The sequence below is a fragment of the Pleuronectes platessa genome, chromosome 11, assembly GCF_947347685.1.
Source record: "Pleuronectes platessa chromosome 11, fPlePla1.1, whole genome shotgun sequence".
Taxonomy (NCBI): domain Eukaryota; kingdom Metazoa; phylum Chordata; class Actinopteri; order Pleuronectiformes; family Pleuronectidae; genus Pleuronectes; species Pleuronectes platessa.
Window position 1 is genome coordinate 15,786,733 of NC_070636.1, and position 17,930 is coordinate 15,804,662.

A 17,930-nucleotide genomic window follows, 5' to 3' on the forward strand; every position below is an offset into this window, starting at 1 on the left:
ATGTGCAATCAGACACTAACACGGACGCATGCACCCCCGCACGCATGCTATTACTCCCTTTTCTGCTCCTCTGCTTTTAAAGTAATGGCTGTGCGGCGGGAGTCGGCCAGGGGGCCTGTGGTGTAGCTGTCCTCAGTAAACGCAGCAGGCAACAGGGGTGGCCAAGAACAATATTATCACAGCAACCAAAGAACTTGTGAAGGAGCTAAAGAGAGACGTTCCAGAGGGAGAAACACCTCCTGCTCACAATGGGGTCATTCATGCTCCCCTCGGGGGAGACGGAGTTCAGGACTCCAGCCACGTAATCCAGGCACCCCTCAGTCCTGGAACCACGGAGGACCATCCTCCCAGCCAAGCTTGGACACTTTGACGAGCTCAGTCCCAACTGGTTATAAATAATCGATCATAGCCAACTGTGCTATACCAGTTATGCTTAATCCTAAATGTAGTGTGACAATCAATCAACAGCTGATGCAAAAATACTGGTTTCAGACAGACAAATTATCGGGACAGTGTCAACCATCACCACGACAGACACAACAGGAGATGACGAAGCAGTTTTATTTCTCCTCACCTTCACAATCAGCTGTGTCCGCGTTGAACTTGAAACCGGCTTCACACAAGCACAAGAATGAGCCGTCGGTGTTGAGACACTGGCCCTGCATGCACACATTATCGTTACTGCATTCATCCACATCTGAGACGGGGGAAAGAGAAGGAGAAGGGCAGACAAATTAAGAGGGATAATTGGGGAGAGGGTGGGACAACATTTGCTACATATTGATTATTGCTAAATATCCTCCATCCTCGTTGAATCCATAGGGGACACCACTCATTTTCATAAGCATCACAAGAAGGATTCGTAATCAAGCTCTGAGCACAAGATTCATTAGCCATTTTGAAACACTTACTGATAAACTGGCAAACAGGAACCAGAGGAGAAAAAAAACACCAACCTCTACCTCAGCTTTTCAGGCTGAGAACATTTCCCTCCAACTCGTAAAAATTAATAATGAAAGCTGCATGCCTGATTAGCTGTGGATTGGTGGATAATTGCAGCATTACAACATAACTTGTTAGGTGCTCAGTCTTTGGGTAAAAGCTGAGGGGAAAGGCAGGAAAGCAAATGAAAATGAATCACAGTCCAGCTTCCTTTTCCAAACTTTGATAATCAGATGAATCTTTCAGAGACGACAAGGCAAACACCCATTTGCTAAGAAAGGGAGAAAAGGGAATAAAACTTGAGCAATTACAAGCAAACATAGAAATATGCTGTGGCTAGACAGCTTTGGAGTTGATTCAAGGACTTAGAGATGGAAAGGCACAGCAAGTCAATGGCACAACCTAATGATTTGGATTAATCTTAGGCGTGTCTCAGTCTGCTGTCTGTCCTTCATTGCACATGTTCTATTCCATGGTTCTGCTGAAAGACAGGCCTGGTCAAGGACAAGCACCATTTTGGCCGCAGCTGACTAAGACCCATCCTTCAATCCCATAACCCTTCATATCCTCATCCTCCCTTCACCTCCCTCTGCAGGCTCATATCAGAGTGGTCTGGCTTTCATTGTGTCAGCACTGTACACACATTGGCAGACTGCAAGAAAATATATGACAACTGCTGATTTATAGGATAATTAGAGTCCAGGGTTTGTTGGGGCAGGCGGCCAAAGTACCTGATGCCGGCTGGGAAGTTTGCTCAGAGTCTGTGGGTGATGTCGAAGGCAATATAAGTCTCAATGTTAGGAGGGACCGAGGACATCGTAGTCAACCTCACCCATTACAGGACCATGCCAGTGTCTTACAGCAGCCTGGACCCAGAGAGCTAACCCCACCTGCAACATATCTCACCCTGCCTGCACCATATCACGACAGGATACTTCACCGCCAGACATTTCCCTGTTTACTTTACTTCACCAGCAGAAACAACACAATTTCTGATATCCAAGCCAAAGTGATTGCATGTATTTTGACAGCAAATGCTCTGGTTGGTTGACAGAGAAAAGTCTTCCTCAGCTGATGATCACGCAACCCTTATTTTCCCCCAGAGCTGTCAACAAAGGGTTAATGGGTGCGGCTGGAATAACATCAAGCTGATGTCCGTGCTGAGAGCAAGCGAGCGAGCTGAGACAGTTGATGAAGCCATGGCCCATTACACAGAAAGGCACCATTACCAGGGGTCTCAAGCCCGGCCTCAGAGCCCAGGTCAGTGTGGTGGGGACACTGTCTGTCAGTCTGTCTGCACTGAGGGGAGAAACGTGAGCGAACCGGCAGGGATACTGTCAAATGACTTCAGCAATATCTGCTAAGAACCTTTATTACATTATTACCAGCTTTCTCCTATGTTGACTCTGCCTCACCCAATTCCCCAAACCCATAAAATCATCTGAATAATGTTTTCCCATTACGGTTGCTGTTGGTGCTGCAGTGTGTAACTGTACCTTGGCAGCCGGTCCTTCCATTGATGGTGGTGTAACCATCAGGACAGATGCATGTGTAGGAGCCCTCCGTGTTAACACAGTCTCCTTCTCCACAGATCCCCACAATGGTTAAGCACTCGTTGATATCTGTCACACACAAGCACAAACATGCACACACAGCTGAGTCAAGATGCCAGCATGAGGTAAGCCACAAGAAATGGTTAACCACTAATGGTATATTTCATGTGTCAGATGATCCACACTGCATATGTGTGTGTGTATATGTAGTGCACCTCTGCAGAATGTCCCATCCTCCAGCTCCAGACCAACAGGGCAGAAGCAGCTGAAGGAACCAATAGTGTTGGTGCACTGGCCTCCGAAACACAGGTTGGTGTCCTCACACTCGTTCACATCTGCATTGACACATGCACAGACGTCATCAGGGTGACACATCTGCAAATTACTGTGTCTCTTTTTCAAATTTTCCCAAGTATAGTCACATGGATGACAAGTTTCCAGACCACTACATCAGCAAGGTATTGACTTATTCTCCCAGTGGTCCCCTGAAACATGTGGCTGCGAGGTGGACTGCACAGTTATCGTAAAGTTCAACGACTGACAAAGTCCCAACCAAAACACAATGGTACAGGATTATACTTGAATGTGTGTCGTTACTTATAATGCATGCTAAACTCTAGAGATAATGTGGTTCACAAGACTTAGCGGTTTTTCTCATGTTGGATTGGATATTTCCACTGTCCTTTCTCGAGGGTATTGTAACATAGAACTCCGGACGAGGGTGCTTGTCATACAGGTTAAATTGTCCTATATTGTGTAATGCACAAGTCTTTCCTGTAGATTTATTTGTGAGCCAACATTGTTTCCTGTATTTTTTTTATTTTATTTCCTTGTTCTGAATTTTTTTTAGTAAATTGGAGAAAAAATGCATCAGTGAACCACAGTGAACGGCCCACTGTACTGTACCTTCACACGAGAGTCCGTTTGGAGCCACTGTGAAGCCCGGATCACAGGCCATGCAGGAGAAGGAGCCCACTATGTTGGTGCAAACACCCATGGGGCAAACACCTAGGGTCTGGCACTCATCGATGTCTGAGACACAGTAGAAGAAGAAGAAGAAGAAGAAGAAGAAGAAGAAGGTTACTTATAGGTTATCCTACCAAGCTAAGGGACATCTAGGGTCCACTTTTTTATAACTCACTCGCTTATCTGTTATAAATTATTAATGGCCATGTGTGACTCAGCCCAACGCACAGGAGGCAAAGTCCTCTTTATTAAAATGCACTGACAGTGTTTTATTAAGAAGGGTGGAAGGATAAGTATGCAGGATGGTCGCTGAATCCAAAACAGCATGCTATTACAGGTGGCGTATAATTACTGTATCTACAAACAGTCGCTGGCTCGCTGTTACGTGACCAATGGAAATTCCTCGAGATGGTACAGATTGAATTTCTTAGGAAGAAAATAGTGTGGGCCATTGTTAAGTGATTGAAACCGCTGCCTTTTTGCCTTGGGGTGAACAGAGTGAGTTCAACAGGGCGAGCTCATGGAAGGCAAGGGGATTGGCTGACTTCATTTCAGATTAAGCCCTTAATATTTTCCATGGCATCAGACACATCCATTAAAATCCTATCAGAGGTCGACTTGGACCCGGGCTTGTTTTGTAAAATCTTTTCCCAGCACAAAGACACGTATCAGCGGGGGATCATCCTCTCAGGCTAGATCCGCACTTCACATTCAACAACACACCACAGTATATATGACCAACTGAGGCCATGTTTGAATCCATTTAAATAATTTTCCGTGCTGCTTCCCATGAAGTCATGACAGATCTAAACTCCCCGCATTCGCCAAAGCGGCCGTTTCCCTGCATTGATCCCATAAATCATGTCATGACATATTACTGAGTACTGTGAAGATGTTCTGTAATCATGATCTCGGTCTAATGCAGTCCATTGTAAGAGTGGTCTGCTGTAACAGGCAATCTTGAACACAGGGAAGACTTGAACTATCAGAGGAATAAACTTCCCGGAGCAGGTAGGTGAATACAGATGTGGATTTACCCTCGCAGCTTTGACCGTCCTCAGACAGTTGCAGACCAGGTTCACAGCTCCTGCAGGTGTAAGATCCTGGGCTGTTCAAGCACAGCTGGCCCGGGCACACGTTAGCCATCAAGCACTCATCCACATCTGGGCACAAATACACAGACACATCACAGCACAGATTATCATCTCTGGCTTCAAATAAATAAAACCCGCCAGATGTAATCAGTAACATCGATAATCACTGGAACCGGGAATTACAAATGTCGACACCTCTATCATTTTAGCTGAGCGATCCACGGGGCATTCGCCTGACATCATCGTGTTCTATTTGAGTGCTGGTGTTACATTGTGTTGAGCAAGGATTAAATGAGTGGTGCCAGAGGCGGAGCGGTCCACGTTCCAGCTATGATGTGATGTCTAGAAGGAGTATTTTGGGTTTTTGCACACAGACGAAGCGGATTTTGGTCCAAGATGTCACACCTGATGCTGTTTACACACCAGCTGGGAAAGATGTTCAACAGAGCTGGCACAATCACCCCCTAACTGCAACATCGCTGAGTATGAAAGCATGGTCTGGTATTTTTCAATAGAAGAATAAAGGAAGATACACACACACACACACACCTGTGCTCATCTATACAAACATAACAAAGCACATTCCTGCACAAACACAGCCAAAAGTCTCACCATCGCACTCCTGTCCGTCCTCAGACTCTCTGAAACCGGGTTGACAGACGATACATGTAAAGGAACCCAGTGTGTTAGTACATGTTCCCAGGGGGCATGTATTGGGCAGCGCACACTCGTCAATATCTGGAGTGAAACAAAAGACACTGTTAGACATTCTCCACAGCCAAGAAGAAAGGTCCAAATTCATGAAGTAAGGCAAGAGGCACTTTCACCACCAGACTTAGATATATGAGCCTGAATTTCAGCTACATGTGGTTTTATGGAGAGATCCATTTATATGAGTGGTGCTGAGTTAACCAACCTTCGCATAACTCCCCGTCAAATGATACCCTGTACCCTCCGGGGCAGTTCTCACAGGTGTAAGAGCCTTCCGAGTTTAGACAGATCCCATTGGCACAGGTAGACAGGGACTGGCACTCATCGATATCTGAGTGAAACACACACATACACACCAGTACAGATATAGTTGGATATCACTGAAAGGCTGTGGAAGGAATTCAGTTGCACAACAAAGGGGTTTTAATGTTGAATTGACAATCTGCCCAGATGTGTCGTGTCAACAGTCGTAACAATACGAGAGATTTATGCTGAATGAGTTGGAGACTGGATTTACCTTCACACCTCTGCCGGTCTTGTGACACCCTGTAGCCAGACTTACACCTGGTGCAGGTGTAGGATCCCTGCGTGTTGGCACACACTCCACCCAGACACAAGTCATCCTGAGCACACTCATCCACATCTGAAAACAAAAAGACCAAATTCACCACAAAAGTGCAGACAGATCCTCATCAGTTTGTCAAAAACTGTACTAGACAGCAGATTTCATACCTTCACATCTCAATCCATCAGCTGATGGTCCAAATCCGTGCCTGCAGTTCTGGCAAGTGAAAGAACCTGCTGTGTTGATGCAAATCCCTGAAGGGCATGTGTTCCCAGTTTCGCATTCATTGACATCTAACAGAGAAACAATTTGCACACATTAATCCGCTGTCAGACGAGCTCCACGAGTGGAGGAGTACCCAGTGAGGAGTTACACCCAATGGCCCTAATCCTTTACAGACCTTCACAAGCTTTGCTGTCTGAGGTGGCTTGGAAACCATGGTTACAAGTGCATTTGTGGGTGCCGTCCAGATTGACACAGCGGCCGTGGAGACAGACTCCTGGGAGCACACACTCATCCACATCTGGAAGGATGATATAGAGGAGAAAAAAGAGGGGCCACGGGACATAAAGACAACTGCAAACTCTTTGTAGCCTTTTTATAAACGTTCAATGCTGCCGCAAAGCTTCTGTAGTAGCACTGCGGAGAGCTTTCACAGACCCATTACTTTGATATGGGCCGTTAATAATGTTCAACTGACCTTCTGACAAACGCTTACCTCGGCAAATGTTGTCCGGTGAGACTTTGTAGCCTTGGAAACAGTTGCACCTATAGGAGCCCTCTGTGTTGTCACACCTACCACTGCCGCACACTGTTTGGTTCAAGCACTCGTTTACATCTGGGGACAGAGGGGATCGGCATTGTGGAATAAAAAAAAACAGCTTTGGTGCTTTGGGTGAGTCATCCCTTGAACGTAAGATTAAATGTAAGATACAAAGTTGAAAAAGCCAGTAGGAACATTTTGCTTTTCCAGCAGGAAACAGCGTTCAGAAAATAAAAATAAAGAGCTGTGTACAAACTGAGGTCTGTATAAGCATATAACTGCAGTAAAGGGGAAATAATCAGAGCATAATTAGAGTGTAAAATGACTGCAAACAGCAGCCATTAAATCACATCAGTGCACAGACCCAAACCCTCATTCATGAAGGCCTTTTTACTACTTGCGGCAGTAGCTGTCTTTTCCACTTCATGAGTCAAACCAGTTGACCCAAGGATTATGTGGAAAACCTCATGCAGAAATAATGTTTTATAGTGGAATTTACCAAGTGTTAACTATGGCAGTTTTTTTTAGGGTTACATGAAGAGAGTGGAGAGAGAGAAACAGAAGTCTGAGCATGGGAAACAGACAGAGGGGATGACTTTGAAAGAGGAAGGGAAAGAGGGGGTGAGGAAGGAAGAGTGAATGAGGTGGAGAGAGGACGTTAGTGAGAGGTGATGGAGATTCTGAAACAGAGTGAAAACACAGCGAGCTAGTAACAGACTGGGTTTTGTTTGCCTACTCGTTGGCACTGCCAGAAATCTGTCAGTGTGGCCCAATGGTTTGTTTCTGCAATCATCCGGCATCTCTCAAGCACCAACGATAAGCCTTGACAGGGGAATGGGGCTGTTTTCTCTATCGCACTAGCAATTAGGCTTATCCATGATTCGGCCAATTAGGAACAAACTACTGAGCTACCGTCAATTGACTGAAGAAAATGCTGCAAACCCAGCCCTCATGTTGCCGGTTTGCTCCCGCAGCACCAGATGTTTACTGTGTGGCTGTTACTGCATCTTCACAGAAACACTATTTACCTCCAGTGTCATCCCTCATTAACAGGATTCTTCTAAGTTACTATTTACCCAGATTGAATACTACTAGAGGTCTTACAAACAGAAAAGTAGTTGAAATGGTGTTGTCTTTAGAGCCAAGGGAATCAAGATACTTTAAACAAGGGCAGCAGTTGTCACAGTCACCAAGTAATCGATTATAAGTACTGGTAAAGTAAATTTTCGTATTTTCCATTCCCCATTTGGTCTTTTAGATTTTCACATTTCTGGAATTCTCCCTCCAGGAGCTTAGGTTTCAAAACAAATTAGTGGGGCGCATGGTCTTAAAGAGGGGATGTGGTATGAGTAGCACCAGTCAGGATGTTATGTAACAGCCACATTCAGGCAGGGACGCTGCTGGTCTGTTAGCCTAAAAGCAACACACACCAAATGTAGTTTATTGTCCATTTGTTTACCCTAATCTAATAATCTGCAGTGGACTGTGACAAGACAGTGACATGCCCACTGCCTGGCATGTAGCACTGAGTGATTTGTGGGTCGAGACGTCGTTGCTGCCTTGAATTGACCTATTCATACTTCTCCTGTGAGCGTTCAGTCCTCTCACCTCGTCCGTGGTAATAAAGCCTCGCTGGCCTCCGCCGGACCCCAGAGTACAGTGGCCAGAGCTCTCTAACAATAATACTGTTTTTTCAAGGCTGTGGCCAAGAGAAAATATTTGGACTCTCCCAAATTGAGGTATTATAAACTTTTTACGGGGTCCAGTGATATCCAAAGATCAGCAATAACACAGTGAATGTGTTTGAACAACATTGTGGATATTCAGAGGCTGCTGGGTGGAGGAGCGGATATATCATACTGTACATGGAAACACTGAATGAGGAGAGAGGGTGGAGGGCTGTGCTAAGTCCACAATCACCAAGACTTTGGGCCGTGTCACGTGTGATGTGGGCCCAGTAGTGCACATAAGCATCCAATATAAAAACTTTGGAAGCATAAAATATTTTTTTTGTTATATAATTAAGGCTACAGCAATAGGACTATGTTTTCGTTTGAAAACACAGCTGTTTGGAAAGACACGTCACGCATGTAATTGATTATCCATGTAGCGTTCTACACTGGTAGCCGAGGTTACTGCAGGTTGTTTTCTTCTGGAAGGAAGTCATATGATAGGACCCTGATGAACACTTCCCTGGAGTTTTCAAACAAATATTGGGTCAGCAGAATTTGCTAATTTCCCTGTTTTAGCTGAATGAGTATCTGTAGCAGAGTTGATGTGTTTTCAAATGAAAACGTAGTAATATGGATGTAGCCTTAGTGTCCCTAATTTAGTTTGTGCTATTAGGTTAACTTTACTGCATCATAGGCTACGTAAAACTTAACCGAATACAGCAACCTTTAACGAATGCAGCCCAATTCATGCTTCTGCATCGAAGCTACGTCGTAGGTACGCATGTAGCCTACACACAGGGCTGAGCATTCATAGTTGCTGCGTAGGTAAGCCAGCCTATTTCCTTTCATTGGTCGTAAAAAACCCTCAGGAGTTTGCTTAGTGTTGCTAATGCTATGATGGGTTTTGAGGCTGCCTTACCCAGACATCTTCCACTGACGGACCCGAGGCCCGGGCCACAGACCTGGCACTGGAAGGACCCGGGAGTGTTGACGCAAGCGCCATCGGGACAGGAATTGGGATCTCTGCACTCGTCCACATCTGCTCGGGGAGAAGGTGGAACATGAAAATAATCATTCGAATTAGTTTATTACTTGAACAATGTCCACATGCATGGAACAAAGTGTGTGTAAGCTCACAAATGCTAATATATACAAACACAATCTCTCTGTCACGAACTGAGCATAGCTTTCATATAGTTGTGTTCCTGGCTTCCACTATAGGAAAATAAATGTGTTTTAGCTACATATTAACTCGTGGCAGCTAACAAATGGGTCTGGCTAACGTTGTGCTGTTATATGAAGTTGAGTGTGTGCGTAGGTGCTTGTGCAGGAATTCATGTCACCTTCGCAGAGGCCTCTCCAAGACTTGGCGTAGCCACTGTTGCATTCACAGGTGTAAGATCCTTCTGTGTTGACGCAGTCGCCGTTCTGGCACTTGTTGGGCATGCTGCACTCGTTAATGTCTGCCAAGTTGAATGAAAACCAAGGAGAACAGAAAAGAAAGTGACTATTGTGTTCCACTACATTAATTTGGAAAGGATGCTTTTTAAAATAAAGAGCACTGATGGACGAGACCTTGCGGTGCTCGAACAGAGAGTTAGCTAACAGCAGCCTGTGGTGACTTCCATCGACTGGGAACATTTTATCTCTTGCTATCACGTGGGGTGTGTCTCACCTTGACAGAACTTCCTGTTCTGGGTGATCACCTGGCTGTAGCCGCTGTGGCACTGGCAGATGTAGGACCCATAGTTGTTTATGCAGCGGCCCTTCCCTTCACATGGGTCCTCGTCACACTCATTCACATCTGTGATGGGAGATGGAGAATGAGGGGACTGACACCATAAAGCAGTTTCACTTCACCAGCAGAGACAGTTCATTCGCCGAGTTCTGACTTTGGAGCTCCTCTACAAACAGGCATTCCTCAGCGATGGACCTGAGCCCAGCCGGGCGGAGCAGAGGCTCCGGCCAAGGCCTTCACTCTGAGGTAAGGGATCGCAACACTGTGGCAGCTCTTTGGACGGCCTGCACGCTGTTGTCAGGCATCACGGAACGGGTCAACATAAACAAACGGATCCCTTTCACTTTGGCTCGCTCAATTTCTCGAGGCTTCTGTGCCGTGTAAAGTTTGGTGTTGAAGAATTACTTGTGCTGATGATAGACAGAGCCGCTGGGGCCTCTGGTTTAAGGATATATGTGTGTGTGTGTGTGTTTGTGTGCCACCTCCTTCCCCCCTCTGAGTGCCCAACCGTCATCCCTGTCTCACCCCATCTCCCTCTCTCCATCACTGTTTCTTACCAATGCAGTTGGTCTGCAGGGCGCTGAGCTTGAATCCCGGCTCACACTGGCAGGTGTAGCCGGTCTGCACAGGAATACATTTCCCATGTCCGCAGATGGTGGGGGTGGAGGCACACTTGTCATGACCTAAAAGAAAACCCACAGAGATGTGCAAAGTCATTACTCAAGAAGCAGACAAGATGTTTTTCTTTTTTTTTACCATGGGTTACACAACATTACAAACACTGTAAAAAATGAAACGAGGATTCCAGTAACACATGTTGCTCTGCATGGGAACCCGTCTTGCTGTTTTATAGATGGGTTCCTGGACAAGAGGACAAGTTTTACAGCACTGCAGTGATCTAACAGGTGGTATGGAGAGCTGACAAAGGCGTCGAGAAGTAACAGCTCATGCACAGTAGAGCTTGACATTAGTGTTGTTCTTGTATCTCTATAGTTTAAATGGACTGTGGTAAAACAGAGACACGGAACTGGGCCCCTGAGTATACGACCGAGGAGTACAAAACTAACAGCGCCGTGTCTTTTTCTACAGGATTACTGCCTATCGCTCTTCACACTCTCTCACCATCCCCAAAATACTTTCACTCTGTCTTCTTCCTCCATTACTCATAAATCTGGCCACTGTCCACACAGGATAGCTTCCCTGTCCAAAAGGCACACTCTTTCTTGGTCCCTCGCCCTCTCACCCTCTGTGCAGTGCTGCGTGTTCAAGCCAACTTGGCTTTTGAGAAAAGGGGTCAAATGAAAGCACAATACAAGCTCTCCCCAGCCTAACTTTGGGTCATCTTGCAAAAATGCCTCAGGAGACACATAGCTTGTCTGCCAGCAGTTGACAGAAAGCATAAAAAATGAAGAGTTCAGCTTCATGCTGTTGTAGTGCATGGCTGATCTACAGCTCCATACCCACCCACTGTTTTTAGATTTGTAACCCATGTAATAAGCTGCAAGCTTATACACAAGTTATTTTTGTTTATATAATAATCTAAGGAATCGCTAATTAGGGTGTATGGTGCAGATTCAGTTGACTTTATTGTGTTTCAGATTTATTGAAAAGTTTTGTAAATTTAGAATAAAACGTATCATTCAACTATCTGTTTTTATTGCCTAACAAAAATGTTATTAGCAGTTTACAGTTACATATAAATGTCTATATTGTATTTACTTTTTCAGGATGTTTCAAGGCTTGTTTAGTACCTATAAGATTCATAATATTCTTGTTTATTTTAGAGAATAATGAGCTGGAGAAGTTTGGTTTGCTGCTGGTGGTAGGAGAAAGACAAAATATTTTAGAGAACAGATTTAAACATGAAAAAGTAATAACAGACATACAGTGTTTATCTATGTTTTTATAGGTTGGACTGTGAACTGTTTGCTGGTTCACGATTGTGAGTTTGGGACTGATTGCTGCTGACGAGGTGTGTTTTTTTCCTGGACGTGAGGTAGCTACGTTTGCTAGAATTCCGCCATAGTCAATCTGTAAGACACTGGTTGCAATTGCTAATGACAGTGGAGCCTGCGGTCGGGAGAATCTTCAGTGGTCGTGGCAGTATCTTTGCCCAGTTCTGAGGATAGTCTGCTGTCAGTCGCTGCTCATTGCTGCCGTTCAGCTGCAGACTAGAATAAGTCTGACGACTGTGATTTGCATTCCACGGTGCTGCTGCTGTTCTCACTCTGTGAGAAGGTAATAAGTGATGTTCTAAACATTCCTGGTCAGTGTCCTGAATCACTAAAATCAGTTCATTTAAAAAAAACAAGTCGTTCAGGTATGGGCCAGAGCTCTTACTGTGTAGACTCACTCACTGAGCTGAAACGTGGCAGAACGATTTAAAGATTCTTCATGATCCCTTCTTTCAGAACCAGGGTAGCTGTTGCTCTTTGACTTACAGCTTTTAATGGCTCCTTGATTAATATGAAGGTCAAACACTGGATTTGAATGACTTCTAAGTGTCTGATCTACAATTCAGCATAACTCTTGAACTTGATGGACTTGATTCTGACCATTTGAGCCGTTGACTATCACTCGGGGTCATGAGGACCAATCATTGAATGTGCACTGATGACTCACTCACACAGTGAATACTTTCCTTTCATCGCAGCAGCAGCATCACCTGTTAATCTCGACTCTTTTCTTTATTACAGCTGCATTAACATTTTATCAGGGACACTTATCAAAACAACAATGAACTTTAAAGTGTGTGCTTGAGTTCATGTTACTTTGTGTGAGTAAACATGTTAGGAAGTCAGTATATCCTTGAATTTGAATTTACAAATGACTGACAGGTGAACTGAGCTGAGAAATGGTTGACTCACAGGTGAAGTCTGATACTTTGTTTGTGCGGTTGTTTCTCATCACACGCCGTACAACTGTAGAAGTCGATGCTTATATTGCTTAAGTAAGATCATACTGGCTTATTAAAACCAGTATTCCTTAAGCTTTCATCAATTATTGGAACGGTCACACATACGTAAGCTTTGCAGGTCAAAATCCATCAAAGTTGAACTCCCCCCCAAAAAAACACTGTAGGATTTTGAACAGGAAGCAAATGTTTGAATCACCTCCTTGCTCTAAGAGATTGGACGTGAACAGGCGAAGCTCTACGAGTCACAGTTTCCAATTTATTATGAAGGAAATGTCTCTAATAAGTATTAGAGTTTGATACTCTATTGAGTGCTGAGCCTGTAGTGAAAAGTGTCACACTAGTGTTTCAAAAAAAGGCCCAGTGTTTAATATGCGTGTTTTACCTCTGGATGTTTCAGTTGGGTCCCTTGAATCTGGACCCAGGTTGATGGAGGAATCTGGAGAAGTGTATGTGAAGAGGGATCGAGGAAGCAGGTGAGTGCAAGTACAAAAGAAATGCTAACGCTGCCTCAAACATTCTACACCAACATTATGATCCACTCCCAGCCACTACTGCCTCAGGTGTCACTCACTAGGCAGCTGGATAAAAATGACACTCTTTTCTTTGGGCTGAAAACAGTAAAATGACTAAAGTAAATCAAGTCGACTCATTGTATGTTGGTAATCTTCCGTCTTTAAAGTTGATGTTTTCACTGGCTTGAGGGTAAAGAACTGAGACTGCCACCACTGTGCAGGAGTGAGCAATTTGTAGAAAAACACATCACACGTCTATGTATGAGTGAAAATACTATTTGCCCTTGAGCTAAGACACGGAAAGTAAAACCACAAGAGGCATTAAACATCAGCGTTGAGGCAGAAGAAGACGTAGTGTTATATGATCTGTGTGAGTAAAGTTGAGGGGAAAAAATACCTGGATATTCCTGTGGTGAGTCAGTCACAACAGCTGGCTGAAAAACAAGCAAATATTGCTTGTCAGAAAATGAATCTTTTTCATATTTTTCATACTAACACAGCATGTCTGCTTTTTTCCATCATATTTACTGCTAATTAGCTGTGTGTCTTTACCAAAATGTGGTCTGGATAAGTTGCATAATCATAAACAAACTCTCCAGCTGAGATAGCTAGAGCATATCGTTTTTAAGATAAACATGGAAAAAGACAAGGGGCTGACGGGGAGAGAGAACTTACCGGGATCAGAATTTCCACATCTGCCACCAGACAAAGAGAAGAGGAAAAAGTTTATCAGTGGCAAAAGTTCACATTTACAAGTACCATTACATACCCCAAAACGTATGTACTCGACAGGCAGCTTTGGAGGTGTTTAACTCTAATAAAACAAAGCTTACAGTTCATTTATCTTGTAGGTGGGACAGAGAAAGATGTTTCATAAAAGCAGTGCTGACTGCTGGCCAAAGAAGAATGCAAAGAGAGAGACGAGGAAACAGATATCGCTGATAATGAAGACAAAAATCTCTAAATATTTACATAATTGTCTCCTCGCATAAATCTAAATCTTGTAGCAGTGCCAGTAAAGTATCACAAAGGCATTAAATCGGTAAAGAAAAATTCGCAGGAAATCCCGAGGATTTAGATGTCTTGCTGATGTGGATTACTCGTGTGCATCACGGTGACGCTCACAGGGGTTTCATGTTGATGTATGGCCAAAATGACTACTCCTCCGAATATTTTCGGCCTTGGATCAAGCATGTATTTGTGGAGCTCAAAACATCCTGTTGATGTTTGGATTCTTACAAAAGAAGCTAATCCATTTACATCCTGTGAGAAAGAAATTCCTATTTTGTAATGACTCAGCTGCCCGGCACTGTTTATGCCATGGGTTTGTGTTAAAAATATCCAAGTGGCAAAGTGAATACCGTGTTTGGATACAAAACATGCAGCAGGATTATCTCTTCATCTTTTTTTTTTTTAGCATTGAGAACATTGAGAACATTTATCAACCTTAAAGTCAACTTGGCAGAGGTTCCATGCACCAGGCATTTCAATCTCACCTGGCTGTTTCGGTGTCTCTTTGGCTGGGTGGGAGGGATGGAGAGGTTGCTGCGGAGTCAGAGGGAGCCCCGGTGACTGTGGCGTCTCTGGGTACTCAGGGTACTCGGGGTACTCGGGGTACTGGGGCACTTGGGGTGTCTCTGGGTAGATGGGAAACCCTGGCCTGCTGGGCACCGGCAGTGACGGCAGGGAAGACGGAGGCTGAGGATAAACTGGACCCTGTTCATCCCATGTTACTCCTGTGCTCTGCAGAACATGTTCTCCCAGAGGTCTGACAGAGATCTGAACATCTGACAGAGAGTAGGTGTACCCGTGACCAGCTGGGCAGATCTCCCTGAAATGGTCTGGAAGGCAGGAAACACATCATGCAAACAATGAGCCATAGAAAACATTGCCTCTGAATTGTGCTCTCCAAATTCTAAAGCTAATATAAAATGCTGCCAGTGTGATCGTGGCTCATGTTTTTGTCTGATGTTCACAGCAATACCAAAAAAAGCCATCCGTGTAATACTGTTATGTTGAGCATGCTGTGCTTTACTGTGTGTGGGGTCAGGTTTCGGCTTGCGCTGCGGAGCTAGCGAGCTTGTGACAGCTGTCACAGAGGGAGAAAATTCTGAGCGTTTAGGGAATATCTGCAACAAACAGGCACGACCACGCTAGTGAGGGAAATAGAAGATTCAACTGACCTTTGAACCCTTTGCTGTATATAGGGGTGTGAGTGAGAGGCTAACAGAGGATTGGTTGGTCACTTAAAAAGAGGTAGACTGCACCTCTCTGTGTCCGAGCCCAACAAACCTCAGCGATGGTGAATCCATTACAAGTCAAACACACTGTGTCCCCTACCTGACCCAAAACCGCAGCATCTCTATGCCAAAAAGAGCCTGGAGTAGAGATGTGAGTAACGACAGACATGTGGTCGCTGAAAATTCTTGTGTAAATGCAGGAAACATGGATATGATAAGCTACTGAATGATGCATTTAAAGTGGAGGGAAGTGGGACTATACATGATCAGGATCCACATCATAGAAGTTGGTCTGGAATGAAAGTTGGTGGGCTCCTGTTACCAAGTCGCAAGAAATGTCCAGAGCATGGATCTAACAGCTTGTCAGGCAATACAAAAGCCAGCGTCCCAAATAACCAGAGGCTCTGTGTCTGCGCTCTGTGTTGGTCCTGGCTGAGCATCACCACGGAGGTCTGTGTCTGTGATATCTGATCTATGACGATCCCCATGAATCACCGGCCAGTGCAGACACCAGACCAGCCTGTTTCGCTCTGAGACTTTGAAGATTAGATCAGTATGGAAAAAAAAAAGATGACAAGTACTTCCCATGTTTCACTTGGCCGAGCTATTTAATTCTGCTGTGAAGCTTTGCCGATCTATTAGTGGGGTTTCTCTCTGGAGGTTGGAGTGATAACACAAGCCTGACTCCCATTATTATGTAGCCTTCAAAATATGAAAACTGTTAAATTTCTTGGTCCCTTTCCACTCCGATTACATTTGCTTATTTTGAACAGCTTAACATACCAGAGGAAAAATGGTGATTGAATGGTAAATGTGCTCCGTTGCTGTCCCTTGCATAAGATTACATGTGAGATTTTATATCTGTAAATATCCCTTAATAACCATAACCCAACTAATAGTTTTTAAGCAGGCCCAGTTAAAACCCAGATATGGACGCTTGAAATTTACGGATCCATGACAGGCTAAGACTCAAGGAGGATGTGTCTACATGCAGTAGCAGTATGGGGGAACTTTTGATTGTACCTGTTCCTGGCAAAGGGCAGCGATTACACTCAGCGCCCCAGGCCTTGCCCACTCGGCTGCAGCAGCAGATCTGCTTGGTGATGTGTTGAGCGAGCGGCAGAGAGCATGTTGCTGCTGACACTGATCGGTAGCACAGTGACTTCTGGTTGGACACAGCCTTGTCCGCTGAGGAGAGAGTTGATAGCATCTCGTAAAACCGATGCAGCACATAAGGAAACAGTCACAGCATTTGATAACATCAGTGTGCGTGAGATACTTACAGACACAGTGACTCCTGTCAGCGTCTAACAAGTAGCCGAGTAAGCAGATGCACCTGTAGCTTCCCTTGGTGTTGAGACATTCAGCGTTCTTACAGATTCCAGGTAACAGGCACTCGTTGATGTCTGTGAAATATGCAACAGGTCAGTCACGCAGTATCTAGTACATTCTGATTATGGAAATAGTATGAAGTAATGTTTTTTTTCCATTGGCAAGAATTTTCTGACCTCCTGCTGAAGCTCCTTAAACAAAATTGCAACAGGTATCAATGCCAGATTTAGTGTTTCTGCGTTTCACGTCGACTAAACAGAGCTTTTTGTGCTCGCAGGGCAACAGATATGATGTAAATATGTAGATATTGCTTTAGATCATGTACTCAGAACCACCAGCTGCTGGAAGGTAATGAAATACTGAGACTGTGAGGGTTACACAGTTGTGTGAAAGTGAGGAGGAGTGATGACGTAGGGGAAACACGCACAATAAATTTGACCACTGTAAACCAGAGAACACTCAAGATTATACCCTCTGACTGCAAGATATTAAACGTTCTCAGGGCTGCGGTAACCTTGAATTGGAAATCTGAGCGGACAACGAGACAGACAAAAATCACAGAATGTTTTAGATTATCATCTTTCACCACTTCTTTCCCTTACAGTGTCCAATAAGCTCACACCATCGTGTGAGTGGGTGAAAGTTAGATTTTTTCTGCCTTTCTGACCACGTGCCATGTGCCTGAGTGATATGGTGGTCAGTAGACTTTGCTCCCCCAGCTCTAGAATCCCTAAGTCAAATGAAGGCAATGCGAGCCAGTTGACGTGCCAGCCAGAAGCATAGGGGGACATATTTCAGGTGCTTATTCATGCGATCACACTGGGCCCAGGCAAAGTTTGTTGTTCTAACGTGTTAAACAAAGAGTAGATCATTAGGTCTTTTCCCACTGCTTTGACGACTGGGACTCGACAGCCTGCCACCATC

General features: G+C 44.6%; 1 protein-coding gene across 1 annotated transcript in view; it reads right to left on the bottom strand.

Annotated features, from left to right (window-relative positions):
* The window catches only part of LOC128451119 (latent-transforming growth factor beta-binding protein 4), a 63,073-nt gene that overhangs the window by 16,153 nt on the left and 28,990 nt on the right, over nucleotides 1-17,930 (bottom strand). The window contains exons 8-28 of the mRNA XM_053434892.1: nucleotides 16,958-17,080; nucleotides 16,698-16,862; nucleotides 14,931-15,275; nucleotides 14,110-14,129; nucleotides 13,832-13,868; nucleotides 13,305-13,358; nucleotides 10,563-10,688; nucleotides 9,943-10,071; nucleotides 9,611-9,730; nucleotides 9,187-9,306; nucleotides 6,550-6,669; nucleotides 6,232-6,354; nucleotides 5,999-6,124; nucleotides 5,784-5,909; nucleotides 5,472-5,597; nucleotides 5,168-5,293; nucleotides 4,499-4,624; nucleotides 3,402-3,527; nucleotides 2,711-2,830; nucleotides 2,439-2,564; nucleotides 575-697 (exon numbers count right to left, since the gene is read on the bottom strand). Coding sequence (XP_053290867.1) covers nucleotides 575-697; nucleotides 2,439-2,564; nucleotides 2,711-2,830; nucleotides 3,402-3,527; nucleotides 4,499-4,624; nucleotides 5,168-5,293; nucleotides 5,472-5,597; nucleotides 5,784-5,909; nucleotides 5,999-6,124; nucleotides 6,232-6,354; nucleotides 6,550-6,669; nucleotides 9,187-9,306; nucleotides 9,611-9,730; nucleotides 9,943-10,071; nucleotides 10,563-10,688; nucleotides 13,305-13,358; nucleotides 13,832-13,868; nucleotides 14,110-14,129; nucleotides 14,931-15,275; nucleotides 16,698-16,862; nucleotides 16,958-17,080 — 2,607 coding nt within the window. The remainder of the gene's footprint in view (nucleotides 1-574; nucleotides 698-2,438; nucleotides 2,565-2,710; nucleotides 2,831-3,401; nucleotides 3,528-4,498; nucleotides 4,625-5,167; nucleotides 5,294-5,471; nucleotides 5,598-5,783; nucleotides 5,910-5,998; nucleotides 6,125-6,231; nucleotides 6,355-6,549; nucleotides 6,670-9,186; nucleotides 9,307-9,610; nucleotides 9,731-9,942; nucleotides 10,072-10,562; nucleotides 10,689-13,304; nucleotides 13,359-13,831; nucleotides 13,869-14,109; nucleotides 14,130-14,930; nucleotides 15,276-16,697; nucleotides 16,863-16,957; nucleotides 17,081-17,930) is intronic.